This window comes from Echiichthys vipera (assembly GCF_963691815.1).
Source record: "Echiichthys vipera genome assembly, chromosome: 14".
In the NCBI taxonomy this organism is placed as follows: Eukaryota; Metazoa; Chordata; class Actinopteri; order Perciformes; family Trachinidae; genus Echiichthys; species Echiichthys vipera.
The window spans coordinates 26,150,467-26,163,647 of record NC_139839.1 but is presented as its reverse complement, the minus strand read 5'-3'; the positions used below and the strand labels follow the sequence as shown (position 1 = coordinate 26,163,647).

Genomic DNA, 13,181 nt, shown 5'->3' with positions numbered 1-13,181 from the left:
TGTTGTAGACTGAGTTTCTCTGTTTCTCTCTGGTGATGTCATAACCATAGACTGTATAAAAAAATCGGGGTCCGTTCTCTCAGCTTGATCCAATGGTCCTCTCCTACGGGAGTCACCATCTTGTCAGACTTTGACTTTGCCTTATTTCCTTTTACCAAAAAAGGGCATGTATGTGATGTTGGGGGAGGGAGACACGTCCATCTTGCTGACGTTTACCTCCGAGGAGAAGTGAGGGCCAGAGGCTAGCTGTCACTCAAGAGGTCACGCCCCTAATTATTCAAAGACTTTAACCTCCAATAAAATAAAAACTAGTCTGGTACAAAAAAATTCACCCCTTCAGGGTTGTCATGGAGATATGACCTAAACAAACAGACTAGAGTGTTATTTTGTCCCAGGCCTTAAACAGGTTTAATTATGCTGTGAAAACGGCCTGTTTAACATGGGGGTCAATGAGAAACTGCTCTATTGTGACAACTTCTCCTAGTGGACACTCAGAAAACTGCAGTTTTTGGCACTTCCTTACTGGATCAATTAGAAAGTCGCTGTGGCAGGGGCTTGGTCATGATCGACAGTCTGGCCGGGCGTGCATGTGGCTGTAAAAAAACATTATTTCAAGTATTAGGGCGCAAGCTGTGTGGAGGATTGATATTTTGACTTTTAAAATGGCACTTCTTTGAACCCAGTAAAGACCTGGGCCTACATATGAAAAGATATAGACCACTAAAGCCCCTTTCACACATGCACTGCAAACTGAAAGTATCTAGACGTCACCTGGCGGAGCTGTATATGAGAATGAAAATGTCCAAACCCAACAGGCCTTTACCCTGCCAGCCTAGTACAAAGAATGTTTATTCTCTGAGTGTGTGCATACAACTGCTCATTTTACGGAGAATTCACAGTGAACGAGTGAGTGTGTTGATGAAAGAAAACGCTATGAAGAAAAGGGGTGATTCACACAAAGACGGCAACAAAATTGTTGAACTGCAGCGATGTCAATATTCAGGAGTTTCTGTCTGCAGTCAAATTCAATGAACGCCAAAAGACATTTTGATGTTGTTGTTGTTGTTGTTGTTTATGACAAAATTAATCCCCTAAACATCCTGCTCTTGCTAGGTGCCACCCCTTGCCTTAATCAAGTATTTACAGTAAGTGAGAACGCATCCGACAAAGAAAATCTCCCGTTGTGGGCTGCCTGTGTGAAAGAGATTCAGGTCCGGACACAGACCTCTCATAGATTCTCCTGACATTGTCCGGAGTTCATGTGTGAAAAAGGCTTCCCTCAAACAGTATTGGAGACAACCTCTTTGGTTGATTCTTTGTTTTGAACTGATGTAAGACTCAATACTAGAGTCAAACGTGTGTTAGATAATTTGGTTTCATGTATTGTGAACTAATGTGGGTTTCTTGCCCATATTTGCCCAAACCTCTGCTACAGAGAGTAGTTTCTCTAATGGACATAAATGTATTGATGCCCTCTGCCAATGTGTCAGCTTAAAAGGGTTATTTCATCCCTCTCAATTGCCTCTGCCTAAGCATATGTTAAGTGACTGAGAGGCGGAAAAAGATGAAATGTTAGAATGTCAGCCTTTAAAGCATTAACACCCTTTCAGAAATACAGATGCACAGTGAAGTCGAAATCCACAGATACACACAATGACCACACTTTCCAAACACACTCTTTGTCGTGTTGCTTAAACTGTTTCTGAAACCCAACATTTACGCTCACTAGTCTTTATTCCATTTTTGTTGGTGTGACCGTGGAAAAGTAACATCAGATTCCTTAGATTCCTGAAAAGAATGTCATTTCTTTCCTCTAATACAAGTTTGCCTTCCAGGAATGCCACTGAAAAACTGGTACGCTGTAATATATTATGGTGAAGAAACAATATTTTCACTTCCATGGTAAAACAGTCTACTTTCGTGGCTTTGGTATTTATGGTTGGCCAATGGCAATGCAAGGTCAGCCCTATAAACATGAAAGTCTGTCACTAAGTGAGTGAGTGCCGTTGTTTCAACATTGGCTGTTGTTCTTTGGAAATGAACAGGTGCTGATAGTCCTCTATGGCGTTTACAGCTGTTGTTTATTGACTGCCGTTCATTTCGAATCAATCGCACGCTTAGGACGGAATGCTTTGGGCTGGTCTTGGGACAATCAGCTCTGAGGGATGTTGGAAGTGTGAATTAGTTTAAGGGTATATAATCTCCTCACACTGGAGCACACTATAAAGGTGGCCTTCTCACACACACAAATACAAATGTGTTTACAAATAAATTCATGAATGTGATAATAGGTATAGGTACCAAAACGGGCCCCAAGGCTAGATTATTAAAGACTGCAGTATTGATATTCTCAGACGTTCCACTGCAGCATATCCTCTGCTCTCTGTGTCCGGGCTGACCTCTTCCACTACGCTTGTTACCATAGTGCAATAAAAAGCCAATCAATACAGCTGTTAAACAAGCATTAACATGTAAATAGGGCTGGGCGATAATTCAATATCACCATTCATCATCTTTCAATTGAAATGTATTGTGATTTAATAATATATCAAGATATCGTGATACACAATCGAGTCGTCTAAATTGATGATATAAACCGGATGGCTCCAATCAAGAGACTTGATTGATTGTTAGCTGTGATAAAACTCCCATATCACTGCTATGACGTCCAATTCCTTGTCACAATTCTATATCACTCAGATTTAATCTTTGAATACATTGTAGGGACTTAAACGTAAACTTGCAGACGATTTCAACATTAACATTTCAACTTGTTTTTTACAACATATTTATAAAGTGACTGGTTTTCCTTATTTCTAACAATGCTCTCTGTTATCAGCTGTACTAGTGTGTCGGTGCCATGGTGGTGACAGAGGGCTATCTTTAGCTTAAGCTGATTCTACATGTTCACTGACATAGTAGCTACATTTGTCCACAGAATTATTTTTTAGATATCTTAGTTAAAACAAGATTGAGCTAGCAAAGCGGTTTATTGTTTTTATGTGCGGCATTTATCTAGTTTGAGAAACTTCATGATGTCTGCGAGCTAACATTAGCTAAAGTTGACTGGCTGACTCAATGGGCAGTAGAAACAGTGTTGCTTAAATCCGTCCATTGAAAAAATATATTTTTTTAAGCCGATATCTTAGTTACAACATGATGGACCTAGCAAAGCAGCTTTATGTGTTGTATATATTCAGTTTCAGAAACCTCACGATGTCTACAAGCTACGCTAATACTAGGCTACGCTTGGTTAAGTTGACAGGGCTAAATTAGGAGGGCCTATTTCTTTGTAAGAACAATGCTTTATGGGTGATTTTTGTTAAGAGGGCTTCACATCTGGCAGAACAACACCCCTTAGTCGTGATATCATCCCAACATACCACAGCCTGTCTTGAGCTACTGCTTAAATAACAAGCACATACTATCTCACTTTTTTCAGAATATCTGATGTGAATTATGTGAGTTTATATTATGCACTAAAGTTCTTCATAAAATAAGAAAATACTCAGAATTTTTCCTTTGTTACTCATTAAATTCACACAGAAGTGTACAAAAACAGGCTCAACCATGTGGATATAGTTGATATAGACTATATTTATTGAATTACTAGAAATTGTGTTATCGAGGTATAAACTAGCTAAACTTAGTGTTTAGCTTAGTTTGCCGGTTTAGAGAAAGGTGGTTGAGACAGAGCAGCTCCTCGTCTTTATCAGCGCTCCCTGCAGTCAGTCAATCATCTGTGCACAGGGAGGACAGAGGAGGAGGAAGGACTCCTACTGTGTCTTTTGTCTCCATTCTTTCTAAACTTCACTCAGCATTGTGAAGTCAGGGATATTATTCATTTTGTTATTTGCCATTTAATCACCAAAGTACACAAAACATGAGGAAACGATATCTGGACCAAGCAGCAGTTGTGTGATGAGTTTGTCAGAAGTCAAAAAACACTGCTCTGTAAAATTACCATATTTCAAAATATAGAGGCACTATTTTCCCAAAGAGAAAATTACATTGTCAGAGCATGTGTTATTAATCGGTATATTACTTCAGCACAATTTTAGTCAGCGTAGTAACCTTTTTATTCCTGTTTAATGTATTCAAAAAAGCTCCTCTGAAGTTGTTAAAATCTACTGCAGCATTTCCAGAGATACTTAAATGCTATTCTTTTATTCCTAATTGGCAAAAAAGCAACAAGGGTAATGGGGGATTTGCCTCCAACATGGCAACCTAAATGTCTGTATCTGTATGACTCTGTCTCTCTCTCGCTCACAGACAGACACACACACACACACACACACAGACACACACACACACACACACACACAGACACACACACACACACACACACACACACACACACACACACAGACACACACACACACACACACACACACACACACACACACACACACACACACACACACACACACACACACACACACACACACACACACACACACACACACACACACACACACACACACACACACACACACACACACACACACACACACACACACACACACACACACACACACACACACACACACAAGATGGGATGAAATGGAATACTTACTGGATGGGTCCACTGCGATGGAGTGATGCAGAAAGGGGTGGAAAAGAAAAGAGGAAAAGAAAGATGAATGAGAATGAGATGATGAGCTCATAATGTATGGTAATACAAGATGAAATATTTCAACAAGACAGAGTGAAACTTTGGAGCACCGTAGCCACTCAGGTCTGTTCAGAATGAATAATCACTGAATGTGAATTATCTGCTGTTTTAATAAAGTGGTCCCAAAAGAAAGGAAGAGTGGACGCAGGGGAGGAGGAATGATGAACTGAATGTGGACATACAGGTGAAGATAAGAGTTTGGCTTCTGATTGATCTGTGCTTTTGTACAAGGGGGGGTTCTTATTATCCCTGAAATTGCGCTGCATGCACAACCCACAATCAATCTCCATTTGCCTAACAGCTGCTGCTGGGAATGACTTCTTCATTCTGCTGCACAATTCTATTAGTAATAGGGGTTTGTGCATGTGCGTGTGTTTTGTCTGTTTGTCAGTACATGCACGTGGATATATTATGTGAGCATATGTGTGTTGACAGTAGTGAAAGTACATACTGGAGGGCCCGCTCACAGAATTAACTGTTAGAGGGTTAAACTCTAAATATTCCCTTTTATCATCACAAATGACAGATTTCTCTTCCCAGTGCCTCTCTTCAAGAAGCCGACTTCGTTCTAACACAATTTCAATACTTCTTGATCTCAACCCTCTCCAGAGGGATGACGTGTGAAGGCTCGAAATGAACTGAAAATCCATTTTTACTTCTTCTGTCATATAGTTTCACTCAACAGCATATTACCAGTGGCATAATATGGGAGTTTTAACCAGCCACAATGTCTGTCTGGATGGCTATTCACTGATTTTCCTGACTTCTCACTTGCAACATCATACAAACATTTTGAACATCGATAATAGCGTCTGACATGTTCAAGAGAAAACTGACTTGATGGAAAATCTTGCACAAAAGCTACAAAATGTAATTACTCAGAATGAGAGCACTCTGGTAGGTGAGATGTTTTTTTTTTGATGCATCACAGCAAAACTGTCCATCTGTGCAAATCATTTACTCATGTATTCCGTGTTAAAATCAAATGTTCTGCCAGTGCAGAATGGCCTCCACTGAAGTTTCACTTGTTGAAAGAAATGTATTGAAATAAAGCAGGGTAAGACTTCTTTAGTTGGCAGATTTCTACCTTTCTTTCATTGAGAAAATAATACGTTCTATGAGACATTCAACAACATACTGGATTTTGTGTCAGTCAGGCCTTTTTTTTTGTTTTTCACATTATTCACACATAATATTAACGGAAATTAGTTGCTAAGAAGAATTGCTTTTTATGATTTACACATTTTGCAAATCAGTTCACTTGTATTCAAATTGAAACAACTAGATAATGACAGCAAGCAGGCTCTGTCAGCTTGACCAAGAAAGTCAATTCAAGCTCAGGGATGAAATTTTACTGAAATATTTCCGATGCATGCTCATGTCTTACCGTGCACTTGCAGGGTGCCTGATGCCTCGGCTTTGCCCACGCTGTTCTCTGACACGCAGGTGTAAGTGCCCTCGTCCTCACCTCGCACCTGGGTCAGACGCAGACTGTTGTCACTGCGGATCTCAAATCTGGAAAGACATGGACACACACAATTTAGCACAAAATGCATCACTTTTCTTCGGGGGGGGGGGGGGGGGGGGGAGAGGAGAGACTCTATTTGGTGGATTTCCTTTTTTTTTCAAGCAAACTGCAAAATGATCTGGTCTATTAAAGCTCTGAAAAATGCAACTAAGCAAAATGTAGTTACCAGGATAGGAACAAGGCTGCTTTCTTTTACTATCTGATAAGTTGGTGTAAGGCATATAAAGCCCCTTTCACACATGCACTGCAAACCTGCAAACCCAGCGGAGCTGTATGTGAGAATCCAAATCAGCTGGATCAGACATCAAATGGAGTTTACCCTCCCAGCTCCATAGTACAAAGAGCGTTTCATCTCTGAGTGAGCCCATGTGTGAGGGAGCAGCTCATTGTGTTTAGTATTCACAGCGAGTGGGCGTGTTGCCATTTCTTCCCGATATCAGAAGAAAACAAACCTCCAAGGATGGAGAAGAGGAGTGATTTGCATAAGGGCGTCGACAAAAATTAGAAAGACGGCTAGACTTGGGAACTTCTGAAACTTCCGAAAATCATCGGACAAATTCAATGAACGGCAAGAGACTTTGTTGTTTATGACCAAAATTATCAAACCCGCTCCACCACTGCTGTGTAATCTGCATCACGTCCTCGCTTCTGCTCTACCCAGGCACCACCCCTCACCTAAACCAAATGGAATGTTTAGTAATTGAGAACGGATCTTCCACAGACAATCTCCTGTTGTGTGCTGCATGTGTGAAACTCTGCACTCACTGTGCTGACGTGTCTAGAGTTCACATGAGAAAACTGTTTGAGATGTGGTTTGACAAAGCTCAGATTATTGTCCTGTACAGTGTCAGAAACCGTGTGTAGATCTGAATCCTGCTGGAACATTTCCCCCTATTCCACCTGAGGGATCATTAAAGTTTCATCCAGTCCAATCCACAAAGGATCTCACACACCTCAGTCAGTGTGTTACTCTGCAATACATCATGACTGTTATCATGACTAACACTGGCATTATTGACACTGTTACGGTCTTAAAGGCACACAGCAAGCTTAACAGCACTTTAATTGATGTGTTTCTTAAAGCTATACCAACACAAGCTCCTGCGTTATATGATTCCTGGAATAACTTTGTATGTTCAGAATGACAGGAATTGTACATTTACTTGTTTGAAAGAGGATAATTATGGTTCCATGGGATTTGGGAATTGTTTTACTTTATCATCCCGAAACAGGGGCTAACATGTCCTCTTCAACAACGTGAAAAATTGTGTTTGCTTTAATCAACACAGTGGGAATACATTCACTCACAGATACACATCTTTCCAAATCAATTTCTCAATCTTTCCTCATCACAGAACATACACGCAGGCATACATGCAGTTGCTCTCTAATTGGAAGCTGTTACATTATCAGTGAAATGACCAGAAAAGTAATATGTTGCTAAGTGACACCCTGGCAACCAGCAAGTATTGTTGGTATGATGAGACCACGGTGGTACCGGTGCATTGAACGGACAACACATGAGCCCCCTTCCAAGCGTACCTGCCCCGGGGCAACTCTCCCTCCTCTCTCCGCCAGCGGACAGTCGGAGTTGGGTCTCCGTGCACCTCGCAGAAGAAGTCCACCGTATCTTCTGCCAACACCACCTGGTTCACGGGCTGTTTGGTGAACACTGGCCTCTCTGAAATGAGACAGGATGGAGAGAGGAGTAAAAATGCTTGCTGTACTTATCTTAAACAACCCCTGCAGGGTGATTAGATTGTTGTAGCGACAATGACTGTGATGTAGATGAAAATATGACAGTGACCATGGTAAGATTTGGCATCATCATTAAAGTGAAATTTTGGTGTAGAATCATCCCAGGGTCTTTTTAGGAAAATTGGGTCATCAAATAAGCCATCGAGACAATTTTCTTCGTGCATGAACTATTTACGTAGCTTTTCTGTAGAGTCGCTAACAGCCTGTCGCGGCTAACATGGATAAGCTCGGGGCGTTGAGTTGGACGCATTAAAATGTCTTTTTTAACCACTAATACTGCTCCAAATAACACCAAACCTCTGCAGTAGCTTGAGAAGATTCCTGACACATTAACCGAAGCACCAACAACATAGTTTGTTAACAAAGAGTTTATTAAAAGGGAGTGTTACCTACTGGCCCCGGTACCAGCTGCTCCATTCAAGTCAATAACCAAATACAATCCAAAAGGAAGGAGCTCATTGATGATTTATTCCAGCGAAACACGTAAACGTGGTTTGCTGCAGACACGGTAATCCCTCAGCGTCTCCATCAGCGTCTCAATGTCCAGATTCAAAACAATAATCCACTGGTTTATCAGAGCACGCTCATCGTACAGTAATGGCAGTCTGTGAAAAGTTCCTGGGATGTAAGCGTTCATTTTTGTTTCGCAGCCGGGAAAAATACAAACACAAACCATTCTGTCTCTCTTCACTTCAAGGTGCAGGATAGTTGGCTTTACACATAAGCTCCCCCCTCGCTCCTGCTATCTGACCCCTGAGATCTGGGTAATGTTTCTGGAAAATCTACGTTAATAGTTCATACACAAAAAAAGTCTTGATGGCCTATTGGACGACTGAATTTGCCTAAAAAGACCCTGGGATGATTTTACACCGCAATTTCACTTCCAGGGAGACAAATGTGCATTTTAATCTCTTATCATGATCAAAATCAGTTTTAATACGGCAAAAATGAGCGCAGATGTGCGCTTGCTATTGTCTTGCAAATTTCACAGATGGCAGTAATATTAAAAATAAGTGAAAGTGTCAGACCAGGCATTTCTAGGAAGCTTAAATTGATAAATTAGGTGTTACACGCTGGGTTATGGTTTACTGTTGCACCACAATGTGCAAAAGGAGCAGCATCTGGGTGGTGGTGCGGAGGAGGGGGGTTGGTGGGACTGAAAAGAAAATATCAATCTTCTATTCGTTTCCTAGGATCAATACACACTTTGAGGACGCTTATGCTGCTGCTCTGCTGAGAGCAAAGCAAGGAATCAGAGAGAGGGAAAGAAGCAGAGAGGTCAAGAGAGCAAAGCAAAGGGCAGCTGGGAGGGAAGCATTCATCTTCTTCTCCAACAACATCAGCTGAGGACAGAAAGTGCAGCCCAAGAAAAAATAAATCCAGAGAGAGGCAGAAAACAGAGGACACTTGTGTTATGTGAAGATTACTATAAGAACCATTACAAATGTCTCATTGGATGAGCCTGCTCTACAGGATTATTAAATGTCCTTGACTAATTTATAGTCGAGGGCATTTAATAAAGTCAAATACATTTTTACAAAGTCTAATAACTTAAATTTAGACTATTTACACTGTAATGTGAATATATTTTATCACAACTTACTGTATAAACATTATTATTATTATTATTATTATTATAGATACATATCTTTGCACCTGAAATATGTTTTTATGTAATACAAAACTAACCATACGTTCATAGAAATGTGTAATGTGAAAACTTGAATTCCCTTGTTGTATTTCCCATACAGTTGACCATTTCAGGAGATGCAGTAAAACTGACTCACCAAACACCACCAGTTCAGCGGGATCACTGTCTTTCTCTCCAACCATGTTGGTTCCGACACACACATACATGCCAGCATCACCTTTCCTGGTGTTGGAAATCATCAACTTGCCTCCTCGCATCTGAAAATGAGGAGCAAGAGGAGGAGAGGGGCACAGAAGGAGATGGATGAAAGGTACCACAGGGAGGAGGTTTGGTGGAGGAGGGGGAGAGAGAGAAGACAAATGGAAGGAGGTTGGAAACAGGATATTGAGGCATGTTAGTCAAGAGAGAGGCCTCCCCTTCACTTTCAGTGTGGTTCATGACAGATGGCTCGTCTGCTGCCTCTTACACTGTTCAACAGTGGCTCTAGCTCCAGGCAATTGCCATAGAAACATCTTCCACTGCCTGCTCGGTTTGTAATACCTAGATGCATTGATGCTGGCACAGAGTGAGCGCACAAATGCAAACTTCCATACAGCAGGTTAACAAGGTTTCATGGTATTCTGAAGTTTGTGTCAGTTATTTTTAGAAGGTGGTCTCAGCCATGAAGGATTCAATTAAACAACAATCAATGCAGTTCAATAGTGTTGCTGCTTTTCAATTAGGAACAATGATGAAATTGGATTGATTTTGAATCAATCTCATCAATAATCAAAACTCTAGATTGTTGATTGGTCAGTGGATGATAAAAAACACTCGAAGATAATAATGCGAAACCCCATAGGTTGCAAACATATTATTATTTTTGCAAATTAAATGTAAAAGTTCAAAAAACAAGTCTAATGATATTTCTCCTAAAACAATGGGGGGTCAGCTACTGAATACTACTCTATAGAAAACTTACAGTGATCCTCTCATCTCGGTCATTGACACGAATGTTGTTTCTCTTCCAGGAGATAGTGGGCTCAGGATGGCCTCTGGGGGGGATACACTCCATGACAGCCGGCTCGCCTGCTGCTACCACCACATCACTGGGCGTTTGACGGAAGTCATCCCTCAGAACTGGGGAAAAGACAGAGAAGAAGAGAAGAGACGAGTTAGAGTATGGGTAAACCTCTTTGTTGATGATACTTTCCTTTATCCGACTATGCATACATGGAGTCTGGTTGAATTTGTACTGACATTGAGCTGAATAACACAGAGCAAGGCAGGACATTGCTACTAATACTGTAGGACTGTGAATCTAACATGGTGTCCCTTTGGTTTTCATTGACTTTGTGTCATCACAGTACATCAATAATGAAGGCTCTTGTAGCACACACACACACACACACACACACACACACACACACACACACACACACACACACACACACACACACACACACACACACACACACACACACACACACACACACACACACACACACACACACACACACACACACACACACACACACACACACACACACACACACGATGAATTATTTAATCTTACATACACACACAATACCTTGGCAAATACACATATATAAAATACACTTGGATAGATGGTCAAATAAAAACGTCACATCGACTGAAGGAACCCACTATAAATAAGTAATTAAGTGAGTCTATCCCTTGTACTTCTCTGTTATTGTTTTGCTGTGATTTCTCTGACTGATTCAAACCCAATCTTTACTTTGTTTATGATTAATAATTATAAATAATTATAAAAATAAGAGGGGGGCGGACCAGAAAAGTTTTTAACTTCTTCCTATCCCTTCGAACATGAACTATATTATTTGAGTCATGTATCTCTCGCTTAGGATTCTGAGGATCCCATTTGCTTGTTTTTCTTTTTTGGCTTTCCTTTCTGCTGCTCATTTGCTTTATTCAGTTTGTATTATTATTTTATTATATTATTACATGTTCAATAAAGATTCAAAAGAAACCATGATGTGTCTGTTACCTGAAGGCACTGGACTTTTTTCTATCTCGTTTCAGCCTCTAAAGCTTGGTGACCTTTCAGATTACCGGTGTGGATGACGGTTTTCTAGTGTAGAATGATGTACTGACAACACCCGTCTATCAGGAAGAGGCCAAAGCCATGGATGCCTGCAGGCTAAGTCTGGCCTCAGCCACTCCAGGGACTTACAAAAGGGATAAACCAGTGAGGTTTCTGTCGCCCAAACGTCCCCCCCAAAAATACACCATAACTGATTTGAAAAGCAGCTCCCCCCAAAATTCTTTTTCACATCACAATCTCTCTACACGTTTATTAAGAAATGTCGAAAGTCGGGCAGCAGCACTTTCAAAATAGCACTTATCAGGGATATCAAAGTCCTACTCTCAAATATTCCACAGAGTTCCCTTTGAAGCTATGGGAAGATGTGAGAATTGGACATCAATGAGTTGGTGGATGATTAATTGATGCAAGAGGAAGGTATGGCTAAACTCTCTTACATTATATTGATATATCTCATAATACGTTATACGAAATTCCGCTCATGTCCTCAATCATATTCCTCCTCAGTGTGCTAGGATCTGCAGGGGCTTTTGAGGTGAGCACACAGAAATAAGTTTCTTCACCTTAAAAAGTGCAAGTCATGTCAAAAAGCGGTGTCCTAGTTTACATTCTTCACAGACTTTTGAAAATCGCTATAAAAAGCTGTCAATAATATCACCTGTGGCAATGTGCAAGCTTCTTTAAAATGTCCCAATATAAAGCTGACATTAATATTATTTTATGAAATACACATCCTTGTCTGACGGATTTTGATAATTCAGTGGACAATTTGACATGATCATGATGTTATGAAGACATCACTTTTGGCAAATTGTGGACAATTGAACTTACTCTCTTTGCACACATGCTTGAATGAATCGGAAATTCGAATCAGTTGTGAACAACAAAGTAATTGTGCAGAGATTTAAACTTGTTGCTTTGAAAAGTATAACTCTCATCCAACAATTGAGCCAAAGGGAATGAGAGAGACTTTGAGGCACAAATGAGAACTAATTGCAGCGTGCAGTGACAGGGCTGTGGTCAAATCATGAGGCTGTTCCATTAACATCTGAGACTCTGTCCTCATTGGACAATCTTAGAGAAACCTGAAAGAGCATCACTGAATAGTCAGGTGGACTGATGGATGAGGTGCACTCATATTAGATTTATATATCAATATGTACTGTAAGAAAAGTGACAGTACTTCTTCTTGAGTTGAATGATCTACTACTCATTCCAACCCCATGCAAACCTGAGGAAAAAGACCAATATCCCTGTGCAGTTTATTTAACATGTATTTGATGCACAAGGTGGTCCTTTTGAAATGTGTCTTCAATGGCATACACAAGGGTGCTGATACATTTGCCCAGAGAATTCATTTAATACAGAATAGTTGTCAAAGCTTAGTTTCACACATTCACTTAATACACGAAGCCTTGAGGACCGGACAGAGGAGAATATATGGTTTGTTACTGCAGTGGAATATGAGAGTGTAAAACTTCTGGATGCTCTGGGCCATCTTCCA

General features: G+C 40.6%; 1 protein-coding gene across 1 annotated transcript in view; it reads right to left on the bottom strand.

The window, feature by feature from the left end:
- robo3 (roundabout, axon guidance receptor, homolog 3) overlaps window positions 1–13,181 on the bottom strand; it is a gene marked incomplete at its 5' end in the record, with an annotated part of 198,885 nt that overhangs the window by 51,088 nt on the left and 134,616 nt on the right. The window contains 4 exons of the mRNA XM_083926692.1: window positions 6,063–6,190; window positions 7,746–7,884; window positions 9,749–9,869; window positions 10,574–10,731. Of these exons, the coding sequence (XP_083782818.1) occupies window positions 6,063–6,190; window positions 7,746–7,884; window positions 9,749–9,869; window positions 10,574–10,731 (546 nt within the window). The remainder of the gene's footprint in view (window positions 1–6,062; window positions 6,191–7,745; window positions 7,885–9,748; window positions 9,870–10,573; window positions 10,732–13,181) is intronic.